Consider the following 18,822-nt stretch of genomic DNA (forward strand, 5'->3'; position numbering starts at 1 on the left):
ACCCCAAAGTGCAGCCTCAGAGCACAGAATGGCAAAATGTCTCTCCAAAGATTTATGCAAGACAGGGACCATCCAGGAGAACTGAACCTGTTGTCAGAAGTAAATGTGGACATACAAAAAACACTCTTGTATTAAATGGACATTAGTTGTAATTACTTGATATTTTAGTGATATTGACCAGGGGTGTACTCAGGTTTGTAAACTGATCCTCATGTCTACACTTGGCCTTTTAATTGGCCAAATGCATCCTAATTTGTCTTCAGGTCTCCTGCAGTGACTGCACAACGTGCTGCCGTGTTCATCCTGCATGTTTTAGAGCAAAAAGTGCACATTCTCACAACAAACACTTCCTCACATAAGAGTGTGTTGGTGGTTAATAAGTGTTTCTCTCTCCCACCTCCAACAGCAAACACTGTGTGTGTCTGCACAGATGGCTGAAAAAGATTTAGTCTGTTAGGATTGGAGCTTTTAAAAAATCCTACCAATTCGTTTATCCTTAAATGTTCATGATGCAAGGTGCGTATCTTTGCACACCACACAGTTTACATGTTGCCTTGTGACTCTGTGACACACCTGTTGAAGAAAAGGGCTGTTGTCGTGACAGATGCCTGGTAAATAACAGCTCCCTTGAATTAGGCATGCCTGACAGACAGCATTTTAGTCTATCTTGGTTTGTTTGCACATGTTCAGCCGCAGTTACCTTGACTGTATTTGAAGTGTTTACGCTGTGGGGAAGAGAAGATGTGCCCTAAGCAGGAGGTGCAGGCAGAATCCTGGAATTTCAAACGCTGATGTGGCCAGTGTGCAGAACATTGTAATTACACCCATACAACATGAAGGTTCGCTCTCAAGATACACTTTCTCACAGAGTGGCAGTTTTCTAAGAATTCTGGATTGTTCCTTCCACGTTTTTTATTATTCAACCATGTGTTTTGTGAAAATTTGACTTAAAAAGCAACATTTGGATCCTCTTCTGTACCGAGCTGAGTTTTCTGCACTGCCAACCCTGCTATTGTCTAGTGAGCTGCATGTGAACAGGCCCTGGCGTTAGCTTTATCAGTCCAACAGCCACAGAGGGCTCAGCAAGGCGAGGATGAGAGAAATCCTGGGATGTAAGCTGCCAAATCTGTACGTGCGAGTTGACACGTAGTAGGGAGAGAATTGTGTTTTCAGAATATTTTATTACACACTATATGCTTATATACTGGGGATGCATGGCCAGTAACCGGGCAACAACCTGCATTGAAAGGTTTGTTAAAATGACTTGGTATAATGCTCAGTCCTGTTCCCTGTCTTTCCTTAATGTCACCCTTGTTATATTGATTTATAAGCTCAGAACTTACCTGGTTAAATAATTAAGATAAATACATTTTAGCCCACAGCTTTTTTGGCTGCAGTTTTCCACGTGCAGTGCAGCGACTGACTTTAGTGATATGAATCCATGACCTGAGGTCAACAGGTTCTCTTACTTATTCCCACACTAATGGTGCGTGTCAAGTGAACAAAGCGAGTGCATTGGGTTCAAGGAAAGTTTGCCTCCATGCCAGTGACATTGTGCGGTCTCTTTATTAGTTAGCTGAAATAACACGTTTGTGTTTTTATTATGCTGGAGATGAGTTTGCACTGACGCTACAAAACAAAACCCCACAGAACACTGTACAAAATATCACTGGGAACCAGTAAAGGAATGCTCTGAAGCCTATACTGTCTTAATGCGGAGCGCTTCAGCCACCGTACACACTGTGTCCTGTGGTCAGTTTTAATGTAGGCCTGTTTTAGACTATACTGAATCACAGAGGAAAGTATAAATTAGTTTTAGTGATTTAAGCTGTCCCTGGTAGGCTAGTGGTTAAGGTGCAGCGCTCCCACCGCTGCGGCCCGCGTTTGAATCCAGGTTGTGTCAGGAAGTGCATCTGGTGTAAAACACGTGTCAAATGTCAACATGCAGTGTGATGATTCACTGTGGCGACCCCTAAATGGAAAAAGCCGAAAGTGACTTTCTAGTTAATCAATGTTATAAAACCTTTTCAGGATTAGCGCCTCTACTTGCAACAGTAGCTAATTTGCTGTGCTGGATTTTTGTGCCTGTTCAGCTTCAGCTCCTAATTTTCAACCATAAAACATAATGGTATCCTTCCCAGGGATAACCATCAAGCACCGAACGGAAACCTTACGTAATATTTATATACAGTGACAACTTTGATCTCTCCGTTGTACAAACACACACGTGCTTCCATGGCTAATGCTACACTTATCATATTTATAGTTGGTGTCACTGAAATCCAACACTAATCCCACACTAATGTAATAAAACTGTATCAATAATTACAGATAAGCTTTGTTTACTCTGGCAAGACGGGTGAGAATAGGTTTAACTGTGGCTCGTGCTGCAGTTGGTGCCTCCAGTGCTGTGGAGCTGTAGTTAGACTATTGCTGTGTGTTTTTTCCTGCTTCTTCATTTTGGTGTTTACTCCAGAGTGAACTCTAAAGAATGATCACGTTAAATAATGAAAGAGTAATATTCAGCCTTTCACACTTTGGACAAAGTCATTTTAGAGGTCACTTCTTTGGCTACTTCTGCATTGCTGGAACTCCTGTCTCATACATGTCTGTCTGCCACTCTCTGACCTAGGAGAAGAAATGCAGGCATTCTCCCAAGTCTGGAGGATTTGCTCTTTTACACAGTTGCAGAAGGTCAAGAGAAGATTCCTGCTCATAAATTCCTCACAGTAAGTCTTTGAGATCCAGTTTAGCATGTTGGTTTAAGCTAATTTCACAGTATTAATAAGTGCATTAACATCCGTCTTTGTGGATATCATTGAACCACATAATATGAAATGACAGATTGTTGCCTATGCATAGTTTCTGTTCACGGGTGTTCTTACACATTCTTAAGCTTGTTTGTACAGGGTAGTCCGTGGAAGAGTAGCCCGCCTCTGGCGGTAGTATGAACGAGCAAGTGGACTATTTTGGAGGCGGGCTACTTTTCCGTGGCCCACGTGGTATTAATGTACAGTTACATTCTTTCTTATCTTGTATTCTTTTATTTTAGGCACTGAAGACCACAGGGCTCCTCACTGGGGATCCTCGTCTGAAAGAATGCATGGAAACCCTCAAACAAACTCTAAGGAACACACCAGATGGCGTCACACTAGACAGGCACCTTTTCAAGAAGTAAATCTTGTTATGTCTTGTCTCGTTTGGGTGTTTTATCTCCATCATATACTGCTACCACTTTGGCAGCAAGATCCTGTGCTCACTTCAGCTTAAAGCATTTTATGCACTTTGACCATATTTTTAATGAGAAAATTCAAGCAGACATAAATTCATAAATGTGCATAAATGCAAAAAGGATGAACTCTTTTTGTACCTGTGCCACTTTCTGCATGAGAGCCTTCTGTTCTGGCTAGTAATAAATATTTCTGTAGGATTCAGTTATACTATATGTTAGACATAAAGTTACTGTTATGACATTGTAGTATTCATATTTTTAACAATACTTCCTTGAAACTGCGTGTATCCAGGCAAATATAACATGAAGTATAGGAAAGCACCAGTACTACTTTTTCAGTACTTATATTAGAGTAATTTGAATACTGGCCTATACTGAGTACTGATACAAGTACTTACTAATGCTGTGTTTCTACGACAACAGTTATCATAAAAGTGCACTGACTTTAGAGTCAGTTTTTATTTTCATGTGATCATGAAAAGGTCATTACAATTAGCAGAAAGCGCACCGTGTGGGTTTAGTGGGTGAACGGGACTGTATATTTTAACTTCGGGTAGAGCTAAGGTAGAGCGTTTCTACAAGTTTGTTGGGTTCTGCCTGTTGAACGAGTGTTTGATTAATTACTCTCACGTTACAGTTGGATTTTGTTGCACATAGTGTTGACGTCTCTGTAAAATGTGACTTTGTCTCCTCTCCACTGTGTTTGTATGAGCACCCCTCCCTCCCTGTCACAGAGCACAGAAGCAGACCTTTTTACTTTTATCGTGGTTACTTTATCCGCCCCTAACGGCCTGCTCAGCCAGCGTGACGTTAACATAATGTTGCATTTATGTGGCATCTGACAACTTGTATGAGTATAATTACGAATACTAGAGGATGGTATCAGACCCGATACCTGATAAGTGGTATCAGTGCATCCTTAATTAAATACTCTAATAGCAGAGTTCTGTGGTTAGGATATTTCACCTCACATGCCTCTGATACTTTGTAATATTTATTTTTCACACCAACAAAACATTTATTTGACAGGCTAGACACACTAAAAACACAAGTATTGATTTTCACGTTTCCTGCTGTGTGCGCTGGTTAAATTTGAGCACTGACATGTTCCTGAAACCCGTGGACAGTATCACAGATGGTGTCCATGGTATGAAAATGATCGTTCATCACTGTATGAAATCATGCTAGATCACAAAAAAGCAGATGATCAGTATGTTATAATGAAACCTTTTCAATAGTTTCACTTCACAGAAGTTTGTCAGACTTCAGGGTTGCAAACTTGGTTGACAAACTTTTCCTTCAACTGCATGCAGACACATTATTATAGCATGCTGTTTGTGGTTTATTCATCAGGTGTGTCCAGAGCAACATTATCCTGCTAACTCAGGCCTTTCGCAAGAAGTTCATCATCCCAGACTTCCCGTCCTTCACCTCCCGTATTGATGAGCTGTATGAGAATGGCAAAAAACTCACTGGAGGACAGGTCTGTCCTTAGATCCATCACTCTTCTTTTTCCCCCCAGTCTATTATAAATGTGATTTAGCCATAAAGTTTCATTACCATCAAGTCTGTTTGGTTGTTTCCGTGTGGTCTCAGTGTGCATTCAGCCCACATCAGAGGTGTACGTCACCGTTTGCTTACATATCCAGAATGGTAGTAGCTCATTGTGAAAGAGAAGAGTGTAGTGTGGATGTACTGAGAGAGAGAAACATCTCTAGGTGGTGGTGAAGATGACTGGCTGTAATGTGGTGGAAACTGATAAAAGACACAAAGTAAACAAAACCTGAGTCTCAGCACTGTAAGGTGACACTCCTTCAACTGGCTTTCCTCTCTTTCAGGTCGCAGACTACATTCCACAGCTTGCCAAGTTCAACCCTGACCTGTGGGCTGTCTCTATGTGCACAGTTGACGGGCAGAGGTGAGACGGTCCTGAATGGGACCAAGTATCAAAGGGATACTGTTACGTATTTAGATTTTAGCTCGTTACTTTTAATAGTGCATTTGGCATCCAGCGATCCATGTGAGGAATGCCAACGAGCTGCAGAAACCATTCATCGTATTTCATATCATGTCAGCGTCATAAATTTTTTTAATTATTCAGTTTGAGGAGCCACATGATTTATTGATTCTTAAGGGCTAAACAGACTTTGTACAACGCACAAACATATCGAAGCATGCATAGGAATGCGTGCCTGCCCTTCATGTGCACAGTCGATGGTCTGCCTTATGTCTGCATACGCCAACATTTTCCAAGCATTGGGAACAGTCGGAGCTGAAAACATAATGCGGACATATGTCTCCGGCCACGGCTGTCACCGGTGCAGAGGCATAATAAACACTTTGTGAAGCTTATAGCGTCCAACATATGTTTCAGAGAAGTGTTGATTATGGTCGAATTTGTAGTTTAGCATTACATTATAATGTACAGGTACTGGGTCATCCTGCGTTTAACAGTAATGACACATTTAGAACGAGGAAGCAGTTGTACAGGGTGTGGTGTCAGAATGTCCACAGGTGTTTTGATCAGCCTGTTCTCTGATAGGAAGTTGAGAAGTTCCATGGGCGTGTAGATTTGTTACGTTTCTGTGACAGGAGGTCATAAAGATAACACAAGTACGGAAATGATGGTGTTGTTATTTTGTCACACTTTAATGCTCTGTTAGTTTTTATGGTTCTCTCTGAATACTCTCATTATTCTTGGAATTAGCAACGATAAACCTCTTAAGAACTTCCTGCTACATTCATGTCTGTATTTTGTACTCACTTGTAATTCTGACATTTCAGATGGTTTGCCTGTTTAGATAACTTGTCATCTGTTTTATAGATACACAGCAGGAGACTCCAAGGTCCCGTTCTGCCTGCAGTCTTGTGTCAAGCCTCTGAAATACGCTGTTGCTGTCCATGACTATGGCACAGAGTATGTGCACAGTTTCATTGGGAAGGAGCCCAGTGGCCTGCGCTTTAATAAGCTCTTCCTCGATGAAGATGGTGAGACTTTAGAGTTGTCCTTTTCTTCTTCTTGTCCATGAACTGTCCACAAGTTATCAAATAACTGAGCTTTGTTAAAAAAAAAAAAAAAAAAAAAACAAGCTGACAAGGCTGCCTGCAGACACAAATCGCTTCCAGTGTGTGAGTGAACACACACCTGGTATAGACGTGAACGCGAGGTTCACTCGAGACGCTGTGCGCTGCACACTCAATGTTTTTGGTGTAGACACGTTGTTAGTGATGAAATGACATCATGTGTATGCAGGCTATTAGTCGGAACTTGTAGTTTGTCAGAGGAAATGCCACAATCCCCAGGCTGGTACTTGAGCTGCAGACCAGTTGTTGTCACGTCCTGTGTGGGAGTTTTGCCCATTATCCAATGGGAAAGCCTTGTGGTTGTCCTGTTATGTAAGGGGATCACACACCAGTGGGGAAATGTAGGTCCAGCTCCTATCTGCTCCTGTATGTCAGATGCCTGTGGCGTCAGCAGCTGACAAATGATTAACAGGAGTACATGGCTTTATATCCTCAATTTTACTTTTAAATTCTTTGTGTGAAAATAGACCATCTTTGGTTCCACAGTAATTGATCATTTGTGACTCATTGCAGCTCGGTGAACACAGATATCCATTCAGACCTACAAACTGAAACGCTACAGTTCATCTCAGAGTGTGTAGGTGGTACAGTAGGTCCAGAGCTCAGTGTAGTTCATACAACACACCAGCTTGTGTCAGGCTTCCAAACTATGTATGTGCTAAAATTTACAAGCACAAGAAAATAACCGTTTGGTTAGTAGCCATGCAACTTTCCCAAATAAAACTCCACATAAAATACGTACTACATTGTTTTGCTATTAATGCACTTCGTAAAGCCCCTCGTAGCCAAAACTATATTTTTATCTGTAATATCTTGAGTAAATTTGTGTTATTCATCCTCAGTGTTTGATTTATCTATATACTGAGCTCTCAGAATTCTAGAACACGACTAAACATTTACATTTTGATCTTGTGAGTGTTAACTGAGCTCCTGTTGTTTTACAGATAAGCCTCACAACCCCATGGTCAACGCTGGTGCTATTGTTTGCACTTCACTGATAAAGGTAAGAGCAGTAACACTTTTTCCTTCTGTGTGTGTTTGATGTTCAGTCTGTTGTATATTGTACATTACCCTACATATCTTACTGTAAATATCAATTGGACATATCTATCAGTAAATTAGTTCTGACTGTACAGACTGTAGATACTGCACACTCTGCACTGCTGTTATTACACTTCTGGTTAGGCGCTAAACCGCCTTGTACTTGTACATGGGTAATGACAATAAAGTCGAATCTAAAAATAAAAAAAAAGATAAATATTTAGCCTTGGTAGTAGATACGACTTGACCGTTTAACAGTTGTTTTAATAGCCTATTTTTCTACGAACACAAACCCACTCAAGACGACTGTCAGTAATCTAGGATTTAACGTTCCGTCCAAACCATTGTCAGAAATCTGTGTAGTTATTATTTCATGGTACCGTTACTGATTCAGGAGACTGGACTTCTGAGTGTGCGTATTTCTAGGTCACTGCCTTAGTCCCCTGCCATGTGTCTTCTTGTGGTGATGAAGACTTATGCTAATCCTTATTGTCCTTGCTGAAAATAACCTGGACAGAGAGCTAGTCAAATGCAGGTGCATGCAGACCAACAACAGTCTGCTGATGAAGATCACCTCACCTGCCGCCTCTCCTTGATCCTGTCGCCAGGGTTTCGTATCACCCTATTTGAATTTTGTTGAGGTAACTCAGTGTGAAGACAGACTGACAATGACTTGGCATTCTAGGACATAAAAATGAATCACCTGTCCTCTAACAGGTCAAACCAGCTGCAGCTCACAGGTTAAGTCACAAAATATTACGCCTGGCTTAAATGCTGGCTTTGTCAACAGGTGATCATCATCCAAGGTCACGTTGTGAATTTTTCTACAGACTTATGGTACTGTTAACAGTGATGGTTAGCACTCACACTAGAGCTATGTATATACACCTTTACTGTGTGCCAGCTCTTCCTCACAGCTGCAGGTTTTGTTCTTTTTTTTGTTTTGTTTTTGCATTACTCAATCATGGATTTAAAGCATTTTCTGTTCATTGCTACAAAACCGTCAAATTCAGACTGGTATTTGACATCGTCTGCCTTTATTCTGCACCGTTTTTGTCCCACTCAGACTTTGAACTGAACTGTAATGTACGTCTAATGAGATGCTGCACTCACTGAAGTTAAACCAATGTGCAGATGTGTGATTATTAGTTTTTATTTGACTTGAGAGGGAAAATCAACAACAGATCATCTTCTGTAAATCTTTTCTGAAGCATTTGGCCTGTATCTTGATTTTGTTTTAGGATCTCTTGTATATGAAAGGAGTAAGCAACAGAATAGCTGTGTTACGAGTTTCATGATCTAGGACGTGTTGTTTTTAGTGTCCACATGCTGTTGAAAGCCCTTTTCTTAAGAAAATAAAAAAAGTATCCATTTTTAGTCAAAGTACTACAAATTTCATTCCATAGCTGTGCCCATAAACACGAATGCCTTTGGGGCTGGAGATCAATGAATAGTCCATTGAAGGACCATTAATTGTGTGAAGATGGATTTAGATTTGTGTGTGTGTGTGTGTGTGTGTGTGTGTGTGTGTCCTAAGAGGTTTTATGGAAAATGTAGACTGTTGGTTGCAATGCATTCAAGGCCTTGACAGGAAGAGGCTACCTGCATCATATACCAATCAGCCACAACATTAAATCCACCTGCTGGTTTTAATGCTGCGTTGGACAGGTGTCTGCATGGGCACATGCACAGCCAGCTGTGATGCACGGTGTATTCTGACACCTGTCTGCCATGGCTGGCATTAGATTTTCCCCATGCTGATCCCCGTCCACCACAACATTAAAGCCACCAGGTGGCTGATTGGTGTACATCAGAAGCCATTCACATCTATGCAGGTATCCAGACCCAAAGTTGTTTACTTCAGTAAACTCAGAAGAACTGTTATTCTATGATACAGTTTAGAAAGAACTAAGTCAGCTTCAGGAAACATTTGACCTTTATTTCAGACTTTTGTTAGCTGTACTAAAACCTGCCCACCCTAGTGAACAACACAATCATCTGGTGCATCTTATTAACCCGCCATATAAAATGCTGATATTGTGCCGACTGTTGCTATCACTTTCTGTGATTTTGTTTTAGCAGAGAGTACAAAATAGAGGGTGGATACACATATCGTAATGTGTTCAGCAGTTTAACTGCTTCAAATATGACTATACCAAACAAATAAACAGAAAGCTGGAGCACTCAATTGTGTGCTTCGTTTCATGGTAAGGGGACAGAGACATTTTGACTCATAGGTCTTCCTCAGAGTCAAGCACGATGGACACAAATTCAACTGTGTTTGGCTCAGGTCAAGTTCAGCCACCACGCTCTCTGGGTCAGGTCAGGTTCGGGGGAAAAATATGCAGCTCGAGCCATATTTTAGTACAAAACAAAATGGGGGCAGTCTTTTTCTGTTGTCATACAACAGAAAAAGACTTTAAAGTCTGAGATCACAACTCCAGTATTTACTGTTTAGCATTGTTTAATGTTGTAGTTATCAAACAGAAGTGGAAAGCTAGAGAATTTAAATGAGGCATTAGGATACACACAAGTTATCGTAGACAGCAGTGAGCAGCAGCTTCAATGGTTCAGCATTTTTTGGGCCCTTAACTTTGCTGTTTTGATTCACGCTCTCAGTTCTCATCGACCTTATTTTCAGCCAGTTCAGCAACAGTTTGCTCCACTGCTCCCAGGTGGGCAAAAATTCTGTTAATACTGCTTTAAGTTTGGAGCTGGAGTCCAGAAGTGTTTAGCTGACTTAGCAAAATGGATTTGGTCTCAACCCTGGCAACCACACGGTGACGACAAGACTCTCAGAAGCAGCATGTGGTCATTGCACCAAACTATTGTTTATCAGGATACATCTCTAACACAAGTCCTTCTCAAACCACTTAGAAGTTAATGTTTATGTACAGAAACACAATACAACGTGGTGACTGTTAGTGCTGTCTGTTTTTGAACGTAGGCTAAAGTGAGGCTAGGCTAACTGTTTACCCTGCTTACAGGCTACATGCTAAACTAGCTAAACACGTATGGACTCGTACTGTATGCACACATGAAAATAATACTGTTCATTTCATCTCACTTTCAGAAAGCATGTAAACACTATTCATAAAATGTTGAACTGCTCTTCATGTGAGCAGATCTACACTCCATTGCATTTTTAAATCATGTTTCAGGAGATGTCCTTGTTCTGTACTCTTAAATATGAGATAAGAAGGTGAGGTCCCCCTTAGACACTCAGCAGCCAATAATACGACTGGTAGCCCAGCAGTTTTCTTACTGATGCAGACTTTCATCACACCACACTCAGAAATAATTCAAAGACATCAACTCACATGTGTTGAGGTGATAATGTGTGTCTGTGTCTATACCCGGCCACCATTGTCATCATTATCTGTATGCAGTTTGTGTTTTTCCTAACTGAAGCACAGATGTCAAGCTGCTGTTCAGGGTGCCCAGCTAGCTTTGACTTTGGTAGGAAAACTATGGCATGGTGGCCCTGGCTGTATGGCCCAAACTGTTGTTACATGGTGCTTGAAGGCTACATCTTGTTGCTGTTTTTGTATGTTGTTGCATATTTTCCAGACTTAGGAACTGTGGGAAATAATGACTGCTGCTGCAGGTCAAATGACGTTGGTAATTTTTCTTCCTTTTCTATATCTATCTCCTCACACTTTCCCAATCCCCCAGTCCCTCATCTTCTCTCTTTCTCCTATACTCAATAGAAACCCCATTTAGTGAGTCTTTAACACCACCATCAGTGACACGTTTTTCTTCTGCACAAAACAGCGTAGAGCCTGAAATGTATGTCAGTCACACATCGTAAATGTAGTTTAAAACTATCAAAACATAAAATACTTCTATGTTTTGAAATGATAAGAAATGCTATAGCACTTTTAATGTGCATGTGTATCCATTTTCCCTTTGTGTTTTCTTTGTGGGACTAGGCAGCATCAACCAGCTTGTGATTTGATAAATGTACACTGAGCCACAAGCTGTGAATTTTATTCTCAAAGGAAGACCATCCCTCCCTTTTCTCACTCTCTCCCCATTGTTTTATCTGATAGGCACTTTGCACAGATGACTTGTGTTGGGCTACACTAAACCCACATACACATGCACACCTCCATCATGGCAATTCATTATACAAACTTTCCTGCATACTCCCACACCTACATGCAGTCACACTTTATATAGAAACATTCACACAGCCAGGCTGGATTTATTTTTTTTCCATACTTTAGATATAAAACAATAATGAAACCCATATTTGGAATCGGTGAGATGTAATGGGGAGAAATGCTTTTCTTTAACTGGCTAAACTGGCAATGCACATGTCTACTAAATCTCCTTCAGCTCCAAAAGACTTTCCTCTCTGTAACCTATTCATAAGCCAATTGTAACATTAATATTATGTACTTGTATAATTCTTGGAAAAGCTTGTGATTTTGATCTGTAATAAAAATATATAGTTTTAATCAGTCAGCAGTAGTATTATCATTTTAGTACTACCTTTGTGATGCTGTGCTTGTCCTCTGCTAACACTCTTAGTGTGGTTGAAAAGTGCTAATAGCATATTCTTTTGTTCTCTCCTCAGCAAGGTGCAGGCAACGCAGAGAAATTTGACTATGTAAGTAGCCAGTGGGTCAAACATTCAGGTCAGAAATACTCAGTCAACACTGTGAACTGGGTTAGTGATATAATGGCCATAAATACATAACACATTAAAGCTGATTGTGCTGTTAGTATACATGGAATATACTGTTTACTGTGTGTACTATGGAAGTGGGATTGAAACTATGTAGAGCAAACTTAATCACTATCCAGCTAAATATTTTACCGCAGACACTAACCAGCCATAGAGTTTATCATCATACCATGAACTACTGTTGATCATTCTGTCTTTAATCCTCCCTCTGCTTTCCTTCCAGGTCATGAACTTTCTGAAACAGATGGCAGGAAATGAGTATGTGGGTTTCAGCAATGCTACGTGAGTCAAATAACGTGCTCTGCTTTCAACGTTTCTAGATTCCCCATCCCACCCGTCTCAGTTCAGTCAGAATAGACACTAGCTAATATTAGGCATGAAACCGCAGTGTAGTGATACAATGCTAGAAGCTACAAATGAAAAGTTGTGCTGGGTTAGTGGTACACTTTCTCCTTTTAACTGGAATAAGCAAAGACGTCCCCACATAGCAGGAGTTCTTTTTGCAGTGATTTGCTATTGGCTTTATAAAGGGGGAGGATTAGAGTTGGTATCTGTGATGTAATGGTCAGATCCATGTGCATCATTTATGATGATACCACACGCTGGTAGTGTTCCTGGAAAAGACTGAGTGCTGGGGCCCACGATGCACTTTCATCACTTAGCAGTGGTTGTACTGTACACACGATGGGTCGGGTGATGGGATTCCAACACAGAAGTGCAAACCCAGCGCCGCACACACATGCACTGAGAGTACAAACTTTTTCTTCTGCTCTTTGTGTGACAGATTCCAGTCAGAGCGTGAATCAGGAGACAGGAATTTTGCCATTGGCTACTACCTGAAAGAAAAAAAGGTCTGACACTGGACAATTGATGCTTCACCTTTGGCTTTGTTGTCTGCTGTCTCTTGTTGTTTCTCTGCCATAAAAAGCTTAAGTGAAAATATAGCTATGTACATATATTTAAAATAAACTGTTGCAGCCCTATTTGCCTTTGAATAGATTTAATAGTGGATTCTCATAAACCTTTAACAGACCTACTTATCTTTCACCAAAGAAAAGGTTCACTGACAGTAAAAACGTCCTATTTATCTCAGTCTCATGTGGTTAATGAAACCTCTGTGTCTCCTCAGTGTTTCCCAGAGGGAACAGACATGACATCTGTGCTGGACTTGTACTTTCAAGTGAGTGTAGAAATGGTTTGTTTGCTTTAGTTTTGTTTTTGTGATTTCTTCCTTCTTCTTCTTCACTAGTGTAACCCTGAGTGTCAGATCCCAACCAGTTTGTGTCTTTCAGTTGTAGCCATATTTCCTCTTTTGTGTCAAACTCCCTCTGCTTTTCTCCATGTTTACTTCCCCGTGTGCCTGTGAAAGCCATAGCATAGAGTTCACAACCATTCACAGAGGGTTTGTGCTCTGAACAGAAGCTTCATTTTCATTTGGTTTGTCACATTTCTCACCACTGTCACTTTTCACCTGCACTGTCACACTTTCCTGTATCGGCTCTTCCTTTATCCCACCTCCATGACTCCATTTGCTGTGGCATGGAACATACTTTTCTGCAAATGGTACTGATTGTCCTTTGTGTGAACCCACAGCTGTGTGCCATTGAGGTAACCACTGAGAGCGCCAGCGTCATGGCGGCCACCCTGGCTAACGGCGGTATCTGCCCAATCACGGGTGAGCGTGTGCTGAGCCCCGAGGCGGTGAGGAATACCCTGAGTCTGATGCACTCCTGTGGCATGTACGACTTCTCAGGGCAGTTTGCCTTCCACGTAAGTGAAAAGCACATTTTCACAAGATGTTCTTTCCTCAGCAGTGTGCATCTAGTTTATCAGGGACAGATTTTATTAGACCAAACCAGTGATGGGACACCTAAATCATTTCAGCAAGGAGAGAGAAGAACTCACAGCTGGTTTTTGATTGTGTAACTCATCTGTCCTCCCTGTTGTAGGTTGGGCTGCCAGCCAAGTCTGGAGTAGCTGGGGGGATCCTGCTTGTTGTACCCAACGTGATGGGTATTATGTGCTGGTCACCTCCACTAGACAAGCTGGGCAATTCAGTCAGAGGAATACAGTTCTGCACGGTATGTTATATCTGGAAACAGAAGAGCAAATCACAGTTGTACTTGATGTGGCTTCAAGTAAAGAAGTGCTTTTGTACAAAAATCAGCAGCACAGAGAAACTTCATGAAAAAATGTTATAATTTATGACTGGAAAGTGTGCAGCAGTGTCTGGTTTGAAATACCTTTGGTGGAATTCAGCTTGTTTAATAAGTAAGTGCCATCTAATGATTATCTAGGGACTAGGCCCAGATACAGAGCACACTTTCCACTGCATGGCAGAGCCCGTGTTACATGTAATCAGTGTAATTGGATGACTGTTTTCTGTTGTTTTTAAAGGAAACAAGCCCATATGCTTTTTTTCAATGTAGTTGGTCTTTTTATTCCAGGACCTTGTGGAGCATTTCAATTTCCACAACTACGACAATCTGAGGCACTTTGCCAAGAAGCATGATCCTCGAAAAGAAGCAGGGGACCAGCGGGTAAGGACACACCGTATCTGGTTGTGAGGGGGAACCAAACCCAACATTTTTTCTCATCAGATACACTAACCAGCATGCCTTCTCTCTGTCAGCATTCTGCATCTGCTGCAGACATTGACAGAGCATATATAGTGCACAATACACCCAAAGTGAAAAAGCACATAGGGGTTATGTCAGAGCAAACAGGGCAGCCTCTGTCCCCCCTTGTCATCTGTCTTTGTATGCGCTGCATCTTTTTCTTCTTGTGGAGGTCGCTGCGGCTGCTTTTAGGTGCACTGAACAGTTATGTCTAGTTGGGTGAAGTTATTCATTTCACTGCATGTTGCTTGGCAGCAGACATAGCAAGCTTAATTACTTAAATTTGTTATAACAAAACCTCAGTTTATACCACACACTATGTTGAACTTCTTTGGTGCGTCAACACCCCTGTACAAAGCTATGACAGAAATACATGGGGGCCTACGCTGCTGAAAATCTAGAGCCAAAGTCAGTCGTCTTGATCATTTGTTTCAGCGCCTGCCATTCCTAAAGCAATGTGCAGCACACTATCCAGTTTTAAGAAGATAGTCACATAAGCTTTATTCTGGAAGCCTCAAGATGGCTTCTGCAACCAGCTCTAAGAGCAAACGAGAGCTCACAGCAACAAAACACACTGACTCAGAAGTACACAGCCATGTTTATTGAAAAATGGTCCCAAGCATTATTACAATTAGTAAAGCTTTAAAGTCTCGGTTGAATCAGGCTACAGGCTGTGTTGTAGCTCATTCCAGCTGTGAGGCGCATGATACTGGAACCCAGTGTTGCCTCCTGTTGCTCCTGTGGTTATTAGTTTGAAGATGAGAGAGAATGAAAAGAACTGATTTTGGCTCTGATTTTTCAATAGATCTGACATCAAACCACACAGCACACAGACCGAGGGCATTAGACTAATTTCTTATTCGTGTCACCTGAAACAACAGCAATGCTTCGGACCCATGGATTACGAGAGCCTCCAACGAGAGCTAGCTCTGAAAGCCCCTCTGTGGACAAAGGTGTCTCCCACTGAGTCGCACCAGGACAGCTCCACCACTGTAGTCTATAGGATGGACAATGTCTCCAAGTAAAACATTAAAAACGACCCACTCGTCCCCCAGCTCCACCTCACCTGGTTTCTCTCTCCACCTTTCACAGTGACTCCAACATCTTTCCTCACCTTAATATATAATAATATAATATTTATATATAAATTATGTAGAGGATTATTTGACTGTGAAGCAGTTACTGTGTGAATGGATTGAGAAGCTTATTTTGTTTTCTTTATGATAAGGGGTTGAATTCCAAATGAATGTGTAGCCTCTCACCTGCTTGTTGCCTAAGTGTGTGTAGGATCTGATGAACAGGTTGTGCTTTTGTTTCGTCTCCTCCCCAGTTGCAACCCCCCCCCACCCAAGAATCCTCTTTAAAGTGTAGACTAATTTTATTTTACCAAAGAAAAGTGTGCGACCATGTGTGGAGCTTCAGGGCAGCTGTTCTAGCCTTTAGACCAACAGTCTTAAAATACACATTCAGGCCAATTTCTATGAATAACTTACTGTGTCTCCCACTGAGGCCCAAGACTCACATGGTGTTGTATAGAAATACAGATTCTGGTGGCAGTGTGACTTTTTATATCTTTGGATTATAAGTGGAAGGTTTGAGGTAAATACTGGTAACATACAGTATCAGTTAGCTGTAAATGCACTGGCTCAGCAGTCTTTAGGTTACATTTGTAAAAACTTACCTCTGAATTCTGTAGGGTCTTAGTGAGGCAGGTGTTTTGCTTTTCCAATCTTACATGCTAGACTTTGAAAGGTGAAACAATCCAACACCTGAACTCTTATTTGACTTTCTGTCACTATAGTGACAGTATGGCAATAAACTATTGGATATGTACAACTGTTGCAGGACATTTTTAGAACTAATACTGTGTATGTTTGAGCATAAACATTAAATAGAATAACTTACACCACAAGCAAAGAAAGGTTTGCTCAACAAAGAAGCTCAGGAGAGAGGTGAGATGACAGCAGGCTGTTTCTGACAGTGAGAGCCCTGAACTGCTGTGGTCTGAGAATATAGTCAGTATGATGACAGCTGAGCCAAGCTACGGTGTGTGTGCTCATTGCTGCAGCCTGCTGTTAAAGAACCCTCACAGTGCGTGTGGCTTTGAACAGGCCTCATACAACCTGCAGGTGAGTGCAGGATTTATCTGCTGCATTCTAAATCCCAAATGTGCTGATGTTGACCCAGGATGCCTTAGTCTTGTACTTTGGCTGCTTTCTACAGAAAGGGAGCATTGTAGTTGTTAAATAAATCAGTAATGAATATGATGAGTGTTTTAAAGGTAGGGTTGGCTTTTTTCAGCCCTGCTCCTGCCAGAGATGACAAGTTGTCTCTTTATGTTGCCAGTGCATTTAATGTGTTCATTGCCATTGGGATGAAAAGAGAATGTCAAGATATGTAACACAAAAAGGTTCTGGGCAGAATCGCCAACCATACCTTTAAGTGTCCAGAGTCAAACTCACACCTGTGGTATTTCTGTTGGAACACTGACTAGAGCGCGGTACTGAAGCTCCATACTTTTTTTTGGTCCTGCCTGAAATGTGTCTGGGTCACAGAGTAAAGTGCCAAAAGTGGGCAGACAACCCCAAATCAGAAAAAGTTGGGACGGTATGTAAAATCCAAATTAAAACTGACAGTAGTGATGTGTAAATCATCTGTGTTATTTGATGTGATACCTCATCAATTTGATTCTTTTCTCAAAATAAACACTTATTCAATCCTGATGCTGCAACACATTCCAGAGAGAGTTTAGTTTACACATCACTACTGTCACAGCTTTAATTTGGAGTTTACATACCATCCCAACCTTTTCTGATTTGTAAGATCACAGACTTACAGCCTCGTTTGTACATTCCTTCATCAGATTTAAAACTATTTTATGCAGAAAAGCAGTTCTATATACATCAGTGTCATTTTACAGCCAGTTTTAAGATTCAGGAGATAAAACATGGAGAGTGTGTTACACTGGGTTTTCGCAGCAACCAGGATTTTGCAGACATACACAGAACATGTATTAAATTAGGTTTGTAAGGTTCTCAGTGTTACTCTTTAGTAAGGTTGTATTTTAACACGTGTTTCCAGCTGTACATGTGAATGTACATAGTTTTAGATGGGTATCATGAGTAGTGATTGTCAACAGCAGACCAGAATGGGTGTTGAGTATACGTTTCAAACATTCCACACTTATATTGTCTTCTACAGGAAGTAGAAATACTGTCGTACATGAATATCACGACAGCATATGCATTAGATGTGCCTCTGTGTGACTGTACCGTGGTGGAGTATCTGTTATTCAGTCACTGCTGCCGTGTGGTGTTTGGCTTTAGCTCCATGTGACTGACTCCATGACTGCTGGAGCCAGTAATATATCACTGTGACTGCGCCACGTTATGAGAAGTCTTTTATGTTTCCATCATCTTAAGTCAAGGACTCGTGATAGTATTGTGTGGCGGTACAAAGTGTGTGAAAGGCCCTGTCGTCATTAACGCTCGCTGGAAACACTGGTCTGTATGAAACCATCATCGTCAGCTCTCCCACTTTAAATGATTTTATCCATGGCTCTTGTTGCTTACAGCAGATGTTATGGTGCAACGTCACCCACTGTCAAGGAGCCAAATACAGGTGATTATTATTATTATTATGAAAACAAAAGGAAAGGAAAACGTTCTGTGCAACTTTATCTTAAAGCTGTCGCAGAATGATGAAATCTGTTCTGCTTTTTGTAAGCACGCATAACAAAAAAATAAATAAAAGCTACAGAGAGGGAAAGTAGCAGCAGGTTACAGCTGGATGGAAGGACAGATCATTACAGGGTTGACAAGTCCTTCCAAGTTGAACTCAAACTGGAAGGAACACAAGGCAGCCTGTAGAATCTTATGAAGCTGCTTCTCACTGCACTTTCTGCTTGGCATCTACAATGAAGTTGGAAAGAGGAGAAAAATCAGACCACTGGCCCGTTGCATGTATGCATGCATTTACAATAGCCAGGTTATTACAGCGTATGTAAAGCTCACGTAACCTGGACTCTCTGAGTAACCAAGTGATGTAAATACAGTGGCATAGTCTTTCTCATGCTGGATCCAGATGGCACACAAATGCATAAGGGAGTCACGGAAACACACCTGCGCCAAATTGGCCAAAATTCAAAAAACGAG

The 18,822-nt window shown here is 41.3% G+C and overlaps 1 protein-coding gene across 4 annotated transcripts in view; it reads left to right on the plus strand.

The window, feature by feature from the left end:
- Positions 1–18,822, plus strand: part of LOC109971752 (glutaminase kidney isoform, mitochondrial-like) — a 36,614-nt gene that overhangs the window by 8,000 nt on the left and 9,792 nt on the right. The window contains exons 2-15 of one of the 4 annotated variants that reach the window (XM_020620197.1): positions 2,633–2,729; positions 3,053–3,174; positions 4,586–4,715; positions 5,071–5,150; positions 6,057–6,220; positions 7,261–7,319; positions 11,940–11,972; positions 12,274–12,332; positions 12,835–12,901; positions 13,180–13,230; positions 13,644–13,820; positions 14,000–14,131; positions 14,498–14,590; positions 15,550–17,305. In XM_020620197.1, coding sequence (XP_020475853.1) covers positions 2,633–2,729; positions 3,053–3,174; positions 4,586–4,715; positions 5,071–5,150; positions 6,057–6,220; positions 7,261–7,319; positions 11,940–11,972; positions 12,274–12,332; positions 12,835–12,901; positions 13,180–13,230; positions 13,644–13,820; positions 14,000–14,131; positions 14,498–14,590; positions 15,550–15,693 — 1,408 coding nt within the window. In that variant the 3' untranslated portion in view covers positions 15,694–17,305. Of the gene's footprint in view, positions 1–2,632; positions 2,730–3,052; positions 3,175–4,585; positions 4,716–5,070; positions 5,151–6,056; positions 6,221–7,260; positions 7,320–8,001; positions 10,979–11,939; positions 11,973–12,273; positions 12,333–12,834; positions 12,902–13,179; positions 13,231–13,643; positions 13,821–13,999; positions 14,132–14,497; positions 14,591–15,473; positions 17,306–18,822 lie in introns of those variants that run through there. The other 3 variants (XM_020620198.1, XM_020620196.1, XM_020620199.1) reach the window with 3 other exon arrangements.

Source organism: Monopterus albus, unplaced genomic scaffold (genome assembly GCF_001952655.1).
Source record: "Monopterus albus unplaced genomic scaffold, M_albus_1.0 scaffold234.1, whole genome shotgun sequence".
Lineage (NCBI taxonomy): Eukaryota > Metazoa > Chordata > Actinopteri > Synbranchiformes > Synbranchidae > Monopterus > Monopterus albus.